The sequence below is a fragment of the Cavia porcellus genome, unplaced genomic scaffold (genome assembly GCF_034190915.1).
Source record: "Cavia porcellus strain 051 isolate PalLab524CR breed Dunkin Hartley unplaced genomic scaffold, mCavPor4.1 scaffold_6, whole genome shotgun sequence".
Taxonomy (NCBI): Eukaryota; Metazoa; Chordata; class Mammalia; order Rodentia; family Caviidae; genus Cavia; species Cavia porcellus.
The window spans coordinates 23106550-23123447 of record NW_026947489.1 but is presented as its reverse complement, the minus strand read 5'-3'; the positions used below and the strand labels follow the sequence as shown (position 1 = coordinate 23123447).

General features: G+C 47.2%; 2 protein-coding genes across 12 annotated transcripts in view; both read left to right on the top strand.

Moving 5' to 3' along the window:
* Cpeb1 (cytoplasmic polyadenylation element binding protein 1) overlaps positions 1-10522 on the top strand; it is an 80113-nt gene extending 69591 nt beyond the window's left edge. For 9 of the 11 annotated variants that reach the window (XM_063250089.1, XM_063250087.1, XM_063250088.1 and 6 more), the window contains 7 exons: positions 935-1048; positions 1356-1460; positions 2307-2443; positions 5224-5422; positions 6680-6774; positions 7316-7396; positions 9040-10522. In XM_063250089.1, coding sequence (XP_063106159.1) covers positions 935-1048; positions 1356-1460; positions 2307-2443; positions 5224-5422; positions 6680-6774; positions 7316-7396; positions 9040-9150 — 842 coding nt within the window. In that variant the 3' untranslated portion in view covers positions 9151-10522. The remainder of the gene's footprint in view (positions 1-934; positions 1049-1355; positions 1461-2306; positions 2444-5223; positions 5423-6679; positions 6775-7315; positions 7397-9039) is intronic. The other 2 variants (XM_063250085.1, XM_063250086.1) reach the window with 1 other exon arrangement.
* A 747-nt stretch (positions 10523-11269) lies between these two features.
* Rps17 (ribosomal protein S17) lies at positions 11270-14578 on the top strand. The gene is made up of 5 exons (XM_003475748.5): positions 11270-11445; positions 11667-11818; positions 12419-12524; positions 12895-12960; positions 14453-14578. Exons 1-5 carry the CDS (start codon positions 11443-11445, stop codon positions 14531-14533), a joined length of 408 nt encoding a protein of 135 aa, XP_003475796.1. The 5' UTR covers positions 11270-11442; the 3' UTR covers positions 14534-14578.
* Positions 14579-16898: the final 2320 nt, after the last annotated feature.

Here is a 16898-nt window from a genome sequence, read left to right as displayed (position 1 = left end):
TCTACAGCCTTGTCCTGAAAGAAAAAGATGGGTTTTCGTCTCATTGGGTCTGCTAAGGAGTAGGGTGAAATGGGCAAGAACCAGCCAGTCAATGCCTAGGTCATTCTCTGATCTGGAAAGGCACAGACTGAGCTGAGACAAGTTTTATAGACTTAATACAGTTGGTCATCAAGACAGCCTCTAGAAAGAAGGTCAGGCCAGACAGCAGATAGTTCCAAACCTGTAGAGCAGAAAGTGCTTTTAATGTGATATTTGTGCTGTTTGTTGGCATAAATAGGAAGCCGAGGAAGGGTGGGATACATTATGCAGTGTTGGCGTCAGGGAATGCCTTATATCTGTTCAGATGGTATAGGAAAAGCTCTGACAATCATGGGGCTTGGTTCTTACTTGAGCAACAGCTGTGACATTCCTGTCTCGTTGAGTTGCTGTTAGTGATTTTGATTGGCAGTATCCTTGGTTCTGTGATTGATGAATTCAAAGCCAAGATAAGAAAACAGTAGTTCCTCACTTGAGTGTTGAAGAGAAGGCCACTATGGACCTGTAGGCCTTTGGGACTGTATATGCATTACTCTTATTTACTTTCAAGTAATTATAAACTCAAATAGTACTATAAGCAATAACTAGATAAACTGCTTTATTTAGTTAGCATATTGGATATATCTTTGAAAATAGCTTGGGGTGTGATAATTTTTACCTTGTATTTTACTTTTGTAGTCCTTTCAGTTTTACTGGGAACAGAGTGGTTTAGTGAGACATAAGATTTCTTGTCTTTTGGAATAGTCACTTCTTGTCTTTTGGAATAGTCACAGATATTCCCCCAGGTAGCCAGATTGGAACTAAGACCAGTCTGTTTCTTTCTGAACTAATTCATCCCAAGAAAATGTGGTGACTTTGTTGATCCTCTGACTCCTTGTTTTTGTTTCTTCTACCAAAGCTGTGAATGAAGCCACCTGTACCTGGAGTGGCCAGCTTCCTCCCCGGAACTATAAGAATCCCATCTACTCTTGCAAAGTGTTTTTAGGAGGTGTTCCTTGGGATATTACGGAAGGTAAGCTGCCTCTAGCACTTCCTGCTTCAAAGCTAAAGGTGGGGCCTGTCTTTCAGGAGCAAGAACTTTGAGCTCAAGGTCAGAGGCTGAACCTTTCTCAGTACAGGGTGCTGCAGCTGAGGGCACTTCTAGACGCCCATAGTGTTTCTATGTCTGGTGCTTATACTTGTCACCTGAGACCAGAGGTTAGCATGGAATTATTTATCAAAAGAGGGTGAATCAGGAGCAGGATAGTGATCCTGTGCTTGTGCCTTTCCTAGGGAGGACTGGGCCTCAGCTTCTTCTGTTTTCTCTTGTCTCTTTACAGCTGGATTGGTTAACACCTTCCGTGTTTTTGGTTCTCTGAGTGTGGAGTGGCCTGGTAAGGATGGCAAGCACCCCCGGTGTCCTCCCAAAGGTAATATGCCTAAAGGTAATAAAGACATGGTAGGAACTTTTTTTTCCCCTCCTTAGTATATAATTGCACCAAAGGGTGCTGGGTTGTCACAGCTGCATGCTGGTACCATGGTGGGCACTCCAGACTTTCTTGTGGTCAGCACTTCCTCTTTGGTCTCTCATATCCCTCTATTTCCTCTGAGCTGCTCTTCTGTCTGTCCAAGCTGACAGTACAGAGAACTGCCTCTGAATCCCTTTTCTGTGCACTTCCCCTCGAGACCTGAACCCAGCAGCACCTTCCCACTCAGAATGAGGTGCTGGGAAAGCTTTCCCTTGCCTGCCTGCCACTGCCCAATTATGTTGTTGCCTGACCTAATTTTGAGATCCCTTTGGAGTTGGCAGGAATGAGGACCAAGCATCTGATTCCTCACTGGTCTGAAATGAGATCCCTTCCCTATAGAAAGGAGCAGGTTCTATTTTCACTCTTTTCCCATCTTCATTGAACTGAGTCAATGATTTAAGTAGGCTTTTAAAGCTATACCTGAATCCCTTGGTAGACTGGTTACAGACCTGCCATCCCTTTTGGCTCTGCTGACTTAAGAATACTTTATGTTCTGGGACAAAAATCTGTGGTAGTGGTGAGGTCCTCTGTCCTAACTTGCCAGGACCTTCTCTTACCAAGGTGGGACATTGTGTGCACCTTGGCCTGGGCAGATGGCATAGCAGGTACTTTCATTCAGTAAGATTTCAGGAGTAGAACAAAAATGTGTCTGGTACACAAAGCCCCATTTCTTGGAAGAAAACTCATGATTAAAAGCCAAGACCAAGAGAGTAGCCACTTGAGAAATGTTAATAATGTACTTTTCCCTTTCGTTGTGAATAGGCTATGTATATCTGGTCTTTGAACTTGAGAAGTCTGTCCGGGCTTTGCTTCAGGCTTGCTCTCATGACCCTCTGAGCCCAGATGGTCTGAGTGAATATTATTTCAAGATGTCTAGCCGAAGGATGCGCTGCAAGGAGGTGAGTCAGTGTGGTATCCTTCTGAGTCCAAATGATTGGCATATTAAGGCACTAGATTTCCTGGCTCATGTAGACACACACAGGCTATAGCCAAAAGTATTCTTCTTGAGGCAAGAACTCTTCTCTTGTCCCACTGTAAACACAAGAGTATCTTCTCAGTTACATAAAAAATTCCAACCTTTGATCTTTACCAGGATGATTACAAGGTGTATATGTGTACACCTTTGTGCACAGGAATCAGACTGTCTTCCAGCCCTTCTTTTTCTGTCCTGTACTTCTATTCCAAGCTTCTTGTCTTCAAGGTGAAATTTAGAGCAGCAGTTTTCTCTATTTGGATTTAACTGATAAAATCAGCTCTTTCTTCCAAGTCCTAATCTTAGGTGGAGCTCTCTGACACCCCCATTCCCCTCCCCTTAATGAGTAAATTCTCCTTTGTTCACACTCACCTGTGAGTTGCTTCACTCCTAGTGAGGAATAGATTAAATACTTCTGTCTGTGAGACTCTGTGTCGTGTGCCCCCCCCCCCACCTTTTGCTCACACTGGTTTGTCCTTGACATCTGGGAGGCCCTCATTTATTTGTCTCCACTTAGTCCAGGTGGGGTTTGGGAATCTCCACTTTAACCAGGCTCCACAGGTGATTGTAGTGGAGAGAGTTTGAGAACTTGTTTTGAATTCAGTGTAGTGTTTTTTAAAAATCTGACTCCATAATATATCATTTTTGTCACATTGGACTAGATACATAGTATCTTTGAAATCTCACTTCCTAAGAGCTCTGTAACATTCACTTCCTACCTAACAAATGAGAAACTAAAACGCCTTTTGTATTAAAATTATCAGCTTCCAGGGGTTTAGCAGATTGGCATGAACAGACATAACACAAAGGATTTTTAGGGTAGTAAAACTTTCTGTGTGATACTGTAATGGTAGATGTGTTTCCTGAACATTTGCCTAAACCCACAAAACGTACAGCAGACATCAAGATGAATTCTCATGTAAAGTATAGACACTGTCAATGGAGGTTCATTATCCCCTGGTGCTGAATGTTGATGGTAGGTGAATCTAAAGAAAATCTCTGTTCTGTGTTACTGTGAGCCTTAAAACTACTCTATAAAGTAAAACCTGTCTTTTTTTTTTTAAAAAAAAATCTGTACATTGCTGGAGATATAATTCAGTGGCACAGCACGTACCTAACAAGTATGAGTTCATGAGTTCAATTGCCAGGGCCGCCCCCCCCACCCCCAAATCTGTATAGTATGGGAGAAAATACCTGTTCTATGGAGATGATAAAATCTAATTTGAATTACCCATCAGTAAGTCTTTATAAGGTGTTTGTCTTATAGATGTTTCCTGGCTGCTACTGTGACCCACAGCTACCCTTCTTTCTCTCATGTATTGGCTCCAGGCATGAGCTCATTGTATTCCAATTCTTAGTTAACATGTTTTCCTGGTCCCCTGCTTTCACACTAGAGCCAGCCATAACCACACCACATTGCACTTCTCATCCTCTCTGTTACATCTTCTCTTTTTCCCTTCCTATCTCATCTTTGATGACTAGCTGTAGGCTGTCCCAGTTCTCTACCTCTCTGACTCTTTTTCCCATTGTGTCTCCTCTTCTGCTGTAAGTATGGTTACTATTTGACTCTTTCTTGTCATCTTTTTCACCTCAGAAACTTACTCTGTGGCTCTACACTTTAGGCTGATTTGCCTCTAGCCTCCCACTCTTACCTGATAGCCTCTTTCCTGTGGGCCCTCCTTTTGGAGGCTGTGTTAACCCCAAACACTTCAGTGTGGAGAATGGTATTTTTAATCTTCTAATGAAATTAGCTCCCCTAGTAACTTCTGCCATGACCTCTTATCCCCAGGTCTTGTAGGTGTAGATCACAATAGTCCTACTTCTATCTTACTTACTCACCATACCCAGGCACTGTGAGTTGCATGGACTCTTCTGTTGCAGACTGTCCTTGTTCTTGACTTGTTCTATTCCCATTGCCAGAAGCCTTGTCCAAATCTTAAATCACCTGTTATCTGAGTTACCATTATTGCCTTTTTGCTGCTTTCTGCCAGAGATCTCTTCCTACATCAGGATTTTTAAAAGATCTCCACAGATGAATCTTCCAGAAACACCTACTGCTCATTTTGTTGTGACGCCCTTCTGCTCTCCAGGAGTTCAGGGGATTCAGAGGCAAAGGACATACCAACTCCTGCCTGAGTGTTAGTCAGTTCTGCAAGACCTCAGGGGTGTCTGTGTGTGACTTCCCTCTCTCCCTTTTTGCCAGTGCTCCTGGCACAAAATCTCTGATGCATAGGTTGGACCAGTAACCGTGTCACACATACCTTAAGCATTGCCATTCCTCTGTCTTTCAGGCCTTAAACTTTTAATTTCCCTGTGAATTATTCTTTTTTTCTCAAGAACTCATGTGCTGTCTTCATTAGTGTCCGAGGCCCTTGGTTGGAACCACACAGCTGGCAATTATAACAGGGTACTAAGTTCCTGGGAATAACAGTTCGTACTTTTTTTTGCTTACTTTCTAGGGTGAATGAGTGCTGTTGTTACACTTACTTTGACCATTCTAGACACATGCACTTACTAATAAATTTCAGCTTGTTGGGTTAGGTAGAGTGCCTTACTGGATGCTTGTGTGCCTGAGATAGATAGATGATGGTGCCTTCTCACCCCTGCACAGGTCTTTGCAACCCCCATGTAGTATCTCCAGAGCACAGGAGCCCCCCCTCTGTCTTTGCCCTTTTCTAGGGCTGATACACTTTTGGGGGTTTTCAGGTGCAGGTAATCCCCTGGGTCTTGGCTGACAGCAACTTTGTCCGGAGCCCATCTCAGAGGCTGGACCCCAGTAGGACAGTGTTTGTTGGTGCCCTGCACGGGATGCTCAATGCTGAGGCCTTGGCTGCCATCTTGAACGACCTATTTGGTGGAGTGGTGTATGCTGGGATTGACACAGATAAGCACAAGTATCCCATTGGTAAGTGTCCTACTTTTGTGTGGGAAAGTTTAGTGGCCCCTGGGAGTAGACCAAGATTGCAGTACTCCCCCTTGAGAGCACAGAGAGAGAAAGAGTCCTGCCCCAGGCCTGCAGATTAGTGAATACCAGCAGCATAGCATCTGTCTCAGATAAGTCACTAGTACTGCCTCCTAGACAAGGGAAAAGTAAGTCATTAGAGATCATAGGAGGTGATTGATGATTCCTGAAGTCAGGAAAGTGACTCCCAAACAAGGTCTCCCAAAGCTTAGGCTGGCCTTGTAGCCCAGGCCGGCCTTGTGGATGTCCTCCTGTTGTAGCCTCCTAGAAGAATGCCAGGATTACAGGCATTTGGCACCACAGCTGGCTTCCAGTTCCCTTTATTAAAAGTTCTTTGAGAATCTCTGGTGTTCCCTGGGGTCAGAGACCAACTCAGATCAAAGGAAGGCTTTCTGGATGACTCGGGGGGGCAAACAGAATGCAGTCCAACCTCAGGGAGGGGTCTGGGCTGATCTGTGGGGTTCAGTCAGCCTGAGAAAGGGTCAGTTCCATAGTCGTGGCAGAATCCCTGCAGTGGTAGAAGTGCCACAGTGGTGGATCTGAAAGTGGATCCTGAACTGTTCAATCACGACGTGGCTAACCCATCTCCCTAGGTGCTTAGTCTCCTCACCCACAGTACATCTGGTCAGGAAGGAGCACCATATGCTCCTCTGTTCTGTGCTGCAGACTAAGAACAAGGACTTCAGAGACCTCAGGGAGGAGGCAGCACTTGGCAGGGTGGCACTACTTCTGGCTCTTCTGCTGGGTCTTGAGGGTTCCTCCATGCCAGGAAGGACTTGACTGCTGGGTCTGGTCTTCAAAGAGGTGTTCTATTGGCCTCTGGTTTTCCACTCAGCCCTTTGCCCTTACCTGTCCATCTACCTACAGCAGAATGAGTCCCTTCCCTTCTTTCCTGAATGGCTTGTGCCAACATGGTCTGGAATTCTAGCATCCAGTAGCGATCAGCTAAATATTACTATTACTGCTTAGAATGTGACTTCAGTCCCATGTTACAATATTTTGGACACCTGGGATTAAAAAAAATGTATTATTTAAATTAACCACTTTTTATTTTAATGTGGCTACTATAAGTTAAAAAGTAAGTAGCTCACTTTATAATTCCGTTGGACAGCACTGGTGTAGAAACAGGGTTGTGAAATGGTGAAGAGTGGCAATTGAGATAATTTGACTTGAAGATAAATTCTGGCCTTTTTGTTCTAGGGTCTGGCCGAGTTACTTTCAATAATCAACGTAGTTACCTGAAAGCAGTCAGTGCTGCTTTTGTGGAGATCAAAACCACCAAGTTCACAAAAAAAGTGAGTTGATTTGTGCCCTTACTCTGGGGTGTTTGAGGTGACTTGGGCCAGTAGCTACCAAGAGACCACCAAGGGCCTAGGGAAGTGAGCCTGCTAATAAGAGGTTAGGGTTTAGGGTGGGCCTAGTCTTCATGGGTTCAGGAGGAAGAGAGCTGGGAATGCTGAGTGATGTGGGGCAGCATATCCTTACTGTAGTGTTTGCTTGCATCAGTGAGTTCTTTACTATGCCACCTCACCCAAATTCTCTGAATAGTCACTGTTGCTAACTAACTGATTAGAGTGCTGGGGGGGGGGGTGTTAGTGTGCTGAGATGACCAGGCACTAAGGTATGTGTGGTTGCTTGCTCCTCAAGGAAGCCAGCCTGACTGTGTGGAGTATGAGTAGTATGAGTCTCTTCTCTTGGATTCCTGTTTCTGCCTCTCCCCATAATTATCTTTAGCCTCCTTAAAATATGCAGGTGTCCTGCATTCTGTGTGTGGCCCAGTTGTGTGCTCTTGTCCTGCATCTGGCTGCTGCATTCTCCTCTGTTACTTTTCTGCAGGTTCAGATAGACCCCTACCTAGAAGATTCTCTGTGTCACATCTGCAGTTCTCAGCCTGGCCCCTTCTTCTGTCGAGATCAGGTGAGTTCCTTGGCTACTGGAGAAGTCTGTGAAACCTCCACAGGTTCAAATCCAGGGCCTCACAGGTGCTAGGAGGCGCTGAATTACTGAGCTATGTTCCCTTCATCTTCAGTTAGAAATTCTTAAATCACGTTTATGGCATTGAATATTGGAATACTGAATATTGAATATTTTGAGACAGGGTCTCTGTGTTGTTCAAGCTGACCTTGAACTATGTAGCCCAGGCTGGCCTCATACTTGCAGTGATCCTACTGCCTCAGCCTCCAAAGTGCTGTGCTAGGGTTACAGGCATGTACCACCATACCTGGCCCTGAGTGTCAGAGTTCTGAGGGATGTCTAAGGGCAGAGGAAGAGGCAACAGTCAAGGGACACTACAGTCAGCTTGACCCAGAACTCTTGGGGAAGCTTGTTGAGTCAAATCCTGCTATCTTGACTTTTTTTTCCCTAGGCGGCTGCTGTGCAACGTGGCACTGTGGCTGTGTGATGCAGTCTGCAATAACTGTGAGCCAGGCAGTGCTGCTGTAGCTTTGAGGCCCTCTAGAGGTTTTATTCCCTGCTTTAGGACCCTTTTCAGAGCCTCGGGTTGCTTTGATGATTGTATTCATGCTATACCCTGGCTGTTTTGTGTCTTCATCTTCAGCAGGAGGGATTTGAGCTGCTTTCATAACATCCAGGTGAAGAGCGAAGTTGTATACATTGGTCTGGAGTGCAGGGTGAAAGTTGTCAGAAACGCAGAGAGCAGCATGGCACCTTTCCATGAGACCGGCTTGGTGGGGGAACATGGATAGATATGGGGATGTGGTTGTACTTCTCAAACTCATCACCTGAGGGTCTTGTGAAGTGCACATTCTGATTTGAGTAGCTTTGGGGTGCATAACTGAGAGTCTGTGTTTCTAACAGGTTTCCAAGTGGCATTTATGTGGCTGGCAAGAGCCATACTAGGACAAGTCTGGGGAAAGCCTTGGGCCTCTTAGGACACTAGCAGCTCATCCATGCTTACATGATTGTTCTGCAGTGATGTTGACATGTTTGGAATCTCCAGGTAGACAGTAGTCCTGAGTTGAGTGAGAAGTTGTGAGATAGTTAAGCTTAAAAACAGTATCTTAATCAGCCTCTCCCAGCAAACTGCTGTGGATCAGTATCTTTCACAGGTGACCCACATTTCAGGTTAGTTGCTCAATGGTTAGTGGCTTGAGAGTAGCTAGCTAGCAAGAGGAAGGGCTGGCTGAGAATCAAACTCAGTCATCCTCCCTCTCTTTAGAAGAAGGCATGTTCTCTGGCATTAGAATCTGTAGCCAGTTCTTCAGATATTCTTGCATATTAGCAGCTGTCTGATAAATAACCATTCTCTAGGAGGTGAGAAGGGCAGAGGAATAGAAAAGCAGCTGTAGTGGTGAGAGGGGACCAGGAAGCTGCTCAGGCTCTGTGCACACAGAGCCTAATGGATTCCCATGAGGGCACCCACAAAAATAATACCATAGACTCACAGGGTTGGTCAGGCCTTGGGATGTAAAGGGCTTTGAGTTGCTGTGTCTTCGCATAAGAGCATAGAAGTTCGCATAAGAGCAACCTGCTTGTGCTCCAGCCCCTGTGCCCGTTCACACACTCAGCCATGGCTCTCCCCTTTCTGTCCCTCTGGCCAGGTCTGCTTCAAGTACTTCTGCCGGAGCTGCTGGCACTGGCGGCACAGCATGGAAGGCCTGCGCCATCACAGCCCCTTGATGCGGAACCAGAAGAACCGAGACTCCAGCTAGAGGAGCAGGCAGTGCCCAGTGGCCAGTGGTGCCCAAGGCTGGCAATTCAGGCAGCAGTCTGCACCACCACCCTGCCATTGGCGACCAGGGAGCTGGCTTCCCAAGGACAAGGGAAAATCGTAGTCACCTTTGCACTTGCTGAATCTGTCTTTGTTTCTGCACTAATTAATGCACAATGAGTTTTGTCGGGTTTTGTTTTCAGGGGGCGTGCCAGGGCAAGGACCTTGTGTCCGCTCACCCTCCAAGCAACTCTAGTTTTCCCAGATTTTAGTTCCTCATTTTGCAGATGAAAAGCAAAAAAAAAAAAAAAAAGAAAGAAAAGAAAAAAAAAAAGAACTGTGTCCAGGAGGTATTGACACGGATGCCTACATCTAGGTTTATTTATTAAAGCGCTTTTTTACATTCCTTGCAATACTGATGGTGATGATGTGCAGGTCTCATTGGTTTCATTCTTGCAGTTGCCATACAGTGCCTTTCCATTTATTTAACCCCCACCTGAACGGCATAAACTGAGTGTTCAGCTGGTGTTTTTTACTGTAAACAACAAGGAGACTTTGCTCTTCATTTAAACCAAAATCATATTTCATATTTTACGCTCGAGGGTTTTTACCGGTTCCTTTTTACACTCCTTAAAACAGTTTTTAAGTCGTTTGGAACAATAGATTTTTTTTTCTTTCCTGGCAGCTTTTAACATTATAGCAAATTTGTGTCTGGGGGACTGCTGGTCACTGTTTCTCACAGTTGCAATCAAAGCATTTGCAACCAAGAAAAAAAATTTTTTTTCTGTTTTATTTGAAACTGGACTGGAAAAACGGTGTTTGAGCGGCTGCTCTATATAGTTTTAAACAGTTTATTGCACCTTCTTAAGTTGCACTTATGTGGGTGGGAGGGTTGATAGAAGTTTTTAATCACAAAGTCACAGGACTTTTTTTCTTTTGTAACTGAGCTTAAAAAAAAAGGGCTGCTTTTTTGGTGGGAGCAGATAATGGCTCACAGGAGCCCTGTCTCTTAGAGGGGGCAAGTACCCTTCCTTACATCTTTCATTTGAGGAATGTATGAATCAACAGTTGCAGTTGACTGAAATGCTACTGGAATTTGAAAACTTGACTTTTCTTTCCTTTTGTTTTTTTTAACTACTACTTGCCCCTCTTAGGGAAGCTGTGTGCCAAAGAACCAGTGTCATAACCCCCTCCCTCCTGCTGAGCTGATGTTGCATTGTTGCATATCCCAGCTACTCTGTGGGTTTTGTGAAGCTGTGTGTGAAGTCTCTACCTCATTGTAGTATATGCAGGCAAGACTGCACTCTCCTACAGATGTGTGGAGTAAGCTGTGGTGTAGTTTTTTTGGCACATAATAAACACGTTGCAGCAGAGTTCTTTTGTGTGTGTGTCTTGAGGTGTAGAAGCAAGGGGGCCGTGGGGTGTCAAAATTCCAAAGAAAATACTGGTGCCCTTAGACTTTCTGTGATGGGCTGCCAACACCAGGTGACAGCGGGACCACATGAGAGACCTGGCCAGGAGTACTTGTTGGTCACCCCCATGGCCAAATAGACCTGAGACACCTGGCCTGGCCCACAGATCACAGGCCTCCCATCTAGTTTTCTGAGCCCCTTCCCAGCTCCTGCCAGGGTTGGGACATGGAGAAGTGGGTTTGGCGGGAGAGACGGCCCCTCCTCAGGACGACAGGGGACTGCCTGGGCTGGGAGCTCCCGAAGGGCCTGATGGGGGATGGGTGAGGCGGGCGAGAGAGCGCCTGGCTGCTGGGAGCGCGCAGGGGACCGGACCGTTTATTCCCTGGTGCCGAGAGCTTGCTGTGTCCCTCCAGTGCTGCGGCGGGCGCTAGGGGGACCTGAGCACAGCCGCCTCCCGGAGGGCGGGCCCCGACACTGGAAGGGACGAGAAAGCCGGACGAGCCCGGGCGGCTCGCAGGTCAGGTCTGAGTGACAAGTTGCCCATGGCCGGGAACAGAGGGCCTGGCGGGTGCGTTCCCCACTGTCACAGGCTCACGGCCTCGGACAGGCCGCCTCTCCTCGCCTCCTCCGGGTCTCGTGGCTTCCCCTTGGATCCTGGATGCGCGTGGGCGGGTCGAAGCACCTGGCAGACGCCCTGCCGAGGGTCCCGCCCACTTGGGCGGGCCCAGACCCCTCCCCGCCACCGGCGTTCCCGCCCCAGCTCGCCGGGGGCCGCTGTGGCGCTCGCGGGCTAGGGGCGGCTGGCGGAAGTGCCTCTCTGGCCGGCGCTTTATAGGCCTCGCTTGTGCTTCCTGTTTCCTCTTTCCCAGGGACCCGCCAGCATGGTAGGTGTCTCTGCTCCTGTCCTGTGTGGCCCTCAATCGTCTTCCATCCGCGGCTCCTGGCCCGCGAGGGAAGCTCGAGGCCCCGTGGGCACGGACCCCGGCGAGCTGGGGCGGCTCAGCTCGGCCCGGGGCTGTGCTCTCCCAATCCCCGGCTCGGCCTGGGACTGCCCTCTCCCCTAACTGCAGAGCGGACTCGATGACCCTGTCTGCTCCCCTCGCAGGGCCGAGTTCGCACCAAGACAGTGAAGAAGGCGGCCCGAGTCATCATTGAGAAGTACTACACTCGCCTCGGTAATGACTTCCATACTAACAAGCGCGTGTGCGAGGAGATTGCCATCATCCCCAGCAAGAAGCTCCGCAACAAGATAGCCGGGTGAGTGGGCGGACAGGGGCCGGGGCCCGCGCCCGCGTGCCACTCGCCGGGGCTGCCGTTGGGTTGCCGTCTCTCCGCCGGTGCTACCGGGCCGAGAGGCGGAAGTGCGGTCTCTGGCCCTAAAGCCTAGCTACTCCCTGTTGGGCTTAACATTTATTTTATTGATTTGCCATTGCTCTAAAACTAGCCAAGGGTATGTTGTGGAAGATTAGTAAGTGTACGGTGAGTGCTAAATTATGTCACTTGTGGGCCGGGCGTGGTGGCGCATGCTTGTAATCCATGCACTATGGAGGCCAGCTACACAATGAGTTGAGAAATTGGCCTGGCTACAGAGACCTTGTCAAAGAAGAAACAGACACACAGGAAATTGTGCGCGTTGTATGGAGACTTTGGTAAACTTGAGAGTTTGAGTAATGTTGAGAGAAACCGGAGAGACGGCAAGTAAGGAGAGGTTCTGTGCGTGTGGTCTGTCTTCTGATGGTGACCCTCTCACTTTTTACTGTGAAAAAGAACACTAGTGTCGAAGGAGCCAGATGTTCTAGGTACCAATGGAGTTGATGTATATTCTCTCTGCTTTTCTTTGGGCGTGTGCACCTGTAGCTATGTGACACATCTGATGAAGCGGATTCAGAGAGGCCCAGTACGGGGTATTTCCATCAAGCTGCAGGAGGAGGAGAGAGAAAGGAGAGATAATTATGTCCCTGAGGTAAACTTATTGGTTCTTCGGCTACCAAAAAGGCTTCAGCTGGGCCTTTGCACAAACCGCCCTCGCTGTGGTCCCTACTGTAGTTTGCCTGTTACCGCCTCCTGCCCTTGTTATTCACCTGAGAGCCTCAGTGACATAGGGGCTTTCTTGTTCTGGTTCTGTTACCCGTCCCAACAGTGTTTCTGCAAGTCTAAGCTCAGGCTTAGGCTTCTGAACACTGAGTAGGTAGATAAAAAACCACAACAGCTTCCTGGTCCTAAGGTCACTGTAAATGACCTGCTTTTGCTCATCTCCTGAGAGCATAACCCCCTAGGGGAGAGAGGTAACGGGAAGCCATCCCTGATGGCTAATGTTTGGGTCTTTCTCCTAGGTTTCAGCCTTGGATCAGGAAATCATTGAAGTAGATCCTGACACTAAGGAAATGCTGAAGCTTTTGGTGAGTGTATTCTGGATTTGCTGGTGGTTTTCTCTGTAATGCTAGCAGCTGTCACTGACATCAAGGCCAAGACCATCCTAATGTTAAAGGACATCCCCACATTGCTTTAAAAATGGAACCAGGTAGTTGTTGAAGATTATGTGCACTGAGATACTTAGCTCACAATGAACTTCAAAGTCAGTGTGCTGTTGATAATTTTGAACTGTTGGCATTAAGTTGTTTGAAAAGATAAAGAACAAAATTAACTCTTGTGCATCTGTCATCCAGCTTGAGAAAAACAGTACAGCTAAACCTTGCTATGAATTTTTCCTCTCTGAAATAACTGTCTGTGAATGCAGCTTGTATATTGGTTCGTTGGGGTTTTTTTTTTTGATACCGAGGCAATCTAGAGCTGGTCACGTGCTAGGCAAACACTGAGCTATATGCTTGGTTTCTAAATTTTTGGTTTGAGAGAGGTTTCACTAAGATGGGCCGGAGATTTGGTTTCCCCTCCCTGTGCTGGTCGAATTAGTGACCTCTGAGGCTGATGCTATAGAGGAGGTGGGCCCTGGATCCCAAAGGGGGTTCAGAGACCAATCAGTACCAATACCCTAAATTAGTGGTGGTGAACCTATGGCATGTGGTGACACTTTAAGAAAAAGATGCGAAGGTATGTGTTTTTCTTAGCTAAAACAGTATTTAGGTTTAACTTATTGGCACTTGGGGTGAGTAAGTGGGTTTAGGGTTGCAGTTTGGCACACAGTCTCTAAAAGGTTTGCCATCATCGCCTTAGGTACTCACTGGTAGGTGTGCATAACTTACATCATCCCTGTGCTTTGAGTTTATTTTGTGTCTTGTACAGTATAAATGCTTAGCTATTACAGTATTATTTATAGTAACTGCAGAATACTACATGTAGTACAGCTGCAGTTTTTTCCTGATTTTCCTGAATGTTTCTTGTCCACAGTTGGCTGCATCCATGGCTATGGCATGGTGGGAGTAACTATCCTCAGAGATGAAGGGTTTTCGTGTAGAGAGTATTTGGCAGATGGTTGCAGTTTTTAGTTTTTTGGTTTTTTTTTTTTCCAGACAGGGTCTCACTATGTACTGTGGTCTAGACTTGAGCTTGAAGTGATTTCCTGTCTTAGCCTCCTAAGTGATAGGTTAGGGGCATGTATCAGCATGCCTGGCCTGAATAAAACTTCCAATCTGCAGTGCTCAGACCTGGCATCACATGGGTAAAGGCCAAGGACACTATTGTACTTCCTGTGAGGCACAAGATGCCCCCTGTAACAGCACTCTGGAAGGCCAGGTCAGAACGAGCTCAAGTTTCTAGTCTAGCCTGGGTGACTTGGTGAGATTGTGTCTCAGACTTTAAAGTGTGTTTTTAGGAGGGGGCTGGTGATGTGAAGGCTTCAGGCACTTGGGGTACCATGGAGCCCACTGCAGTGCTAGGCTGGTGGCAGCTGCAGAGCTTGGCCCACACAGCTCACTCTGCATCCTTCTGTTGCAGGACTTCGGCAGCCTCTCCAACCTGCAGGTCACGCAGCCTACTGTCGGGATGAATTTCAAAACGCCACGTGGAGCTGTTTGAATCTCTTTGCTATGCTGTAATGTTGTCAATAAATTTGGGACAATAGCTTTGCCTGTGTTGTTAATGGGGAAAGAAGCCGGAGATGAAGTAGCAGGGACCCATTCAGTGTCCCGGGAGGACTGACTTCAGGGGCCAGGTTGGGCTAGATCCCTCACCCAGAGCAGGTCTGGGCTTGTGTTGTGGATGAGGCCGGCCTTTTGTGGGGGCTCTGAAGGAGAGCCTGGGTATCGGGCCACACCTCCCATCCCCGAGTTTGATGAGTGCAGGGCTGGGCTTTGTGTCTGTGGTACAGCCTGGAGTATTGGGGAATGGGTTGGTGGTTTGGGGCTGGTAGGGTTTTGGTTTTTTGGTTGGTTTTTGTGGGGGGTTTTTTTGGCATCAGGGAATAAAAACTCAAAACACTCTGCTACTTGGCAACATCCCAGCCCCATTTTGGGAGATGAGTGTCTCCTAAATTGCCTAAGCCAGTGATCATCATGCCTTGCTCTCCCCCAGGGGGTTGGGAGTACCAGTGTCCACCATGTGGACCCTCTCCTGGCCTCAAATTTGAGACCCTACCATCACCTTAGTACTGTGCCACCATAGCCAGCTCCAGGAGATCACCTCAGTGGGTTGCTGGCACTGGGCTTGGGACCTCACAAATTTTACAAGTACGTGGCATAATTTTGATAGAATTACAAACAGCAAAATTGTAATGATGAGATTATTCACTTTATGTTTACTGGCTGCTCTGTTTGCCCCAGTTAACTACCATATTCCTGTTCATGCCCCCCGGCGTATAATTTGATTCATTCAGAGCCTAAGTTAAAGATGTGCTGTTGAACCCAGAGAATGTTCTGTTTTGCACAATACAGTCTGAAATTAAATTTAACATGGATGCAATACTACCATTGCATAATTACCCAGAGAATGTCCTCTATAGCTAGTTGTGCCCACATCTGGTTCTCATGTCCCTTACTATGACTGATGTCAAATTTTGAAAATTAATGGGCTGATTGTTTTGTAGAACGTCCTCCAATCCATGCATGTTCAGTGTTTTCTCATAAAAGCTGCACATGATGCTATACACATGTAATCTTGGCTCAGTAGGCCAAGCAAATAGGTCACAGTTTTTTGTTGTTGAGAGTCTCGCTATGCAGTACAGGCTGCCCTTGAACTTGGTTTGATCCACACCTGCCTCAGCCTCCAGAGTGCTGGGGTTATAGGTCTACCACCAAGTCAGGCCTCCAGTTTCCAGCTAGTGTGTGAGCATTTACCCTGAAGGGGCATCCTGTTGGTACAAGGTACATGTTGAAACATGTTCATCATGTTCAGTTCATCTTGTGTTTGGGGTTTACTTTGAACACTGACCAAAGTGCCTTCTCCACTGTAAATTTACTCTTTCATGATTAATAAACCAGGAGGTTTAGTTGGTACCACTGAGGATTGAGCCCAGCACTAAGCTACATCCCCAGCCCTTTCTGAGGCTCGCTCACCAAGTTGCCCAGGCTGGCATCAAACATTAGGTCTTCCTGCATAGATGGGATTATAACCCAGTGGAGATGTTCGGGGGCTAAATATCCTAGCCAGCAGCTTTTTTTCCCCCAAGGGGTTGGCATCCATGGCTACTCCAAGGCTAGGTCTTTGTGTTAGTGTTCTACAGTCCCATTGGTTCACAGCTGGCTTTTGTTTTGATCATGAGAAGGGGGCAGTCTCAGCAATGCTCAGGCAATTGAAATATCTAATTTAGCGAAATTCTGTCACACACAAAAAACACCATTTGGTGCAGATTTTTACACAGGGCAGTGCCTGGATCAGAGGGACGCACTGGAGGACCTTGTATCCTGAAGGCTATAATGTGCCTACAAACTCATCTATGAAAACGACAAAATTTACAGGATTCTTGGAACCCTGCGCTACGGGCACACACTCGTGAACAAAGGGGAAAGTGGGCCAAACACAGACTGAACATTGTGCCTTTGAATCTGGCTCATGGGTTGCCCAGGCAGGAACTGTTTGCTCCTGGCGACCTCATTTTCTCATCAGTGCACCATGCACAGAAGGGAGTGACGAACCGTGTGCCCTCAAAGGACACTGAGCTGAGTTTGGGAGGAGCACATCACATAGCCAGTTCGGGAGCGGGACAGGCGATTCGGGGAGGTTTCACTTGGTAGGTACTCAAGTCACCAGAGCCTGGTGTGGCACAGCCCTATGAACTTAGGAGGCTGAGGCAGGAGGATCAAGGCAAATTCAAGGCCAAGCTTGAGTACATCATGAGATCCTGTCTCAACAGCAAAAACAAACCCAAAGAACTCTTAATGCCAATTGTGAAGAGACTGATAATCAGCTCCGTGAACAGTGCAGAACAGCTTTGGGGAAGAACATT

Bases quoted from the DNA above. Each gene is read 5' to 3' on its own strand.
- Rps17 (XM_003475748.5), top strand. The intron at 11,819-12,418 runs GTGAGTGGGCGG...GTGCACCTGTAG, and splicing joins CTCCGCAACAAGATAGCCGG to CTATGTGACACATCTGATGA. The intron at 12,961-14,452 runs GTGAGTGTATTC...CTTCTGTTGCAG, and splicing joins AGGAAATGCTGAAGCTTTTG to GACTTCGGCAGCCTCTCCAA.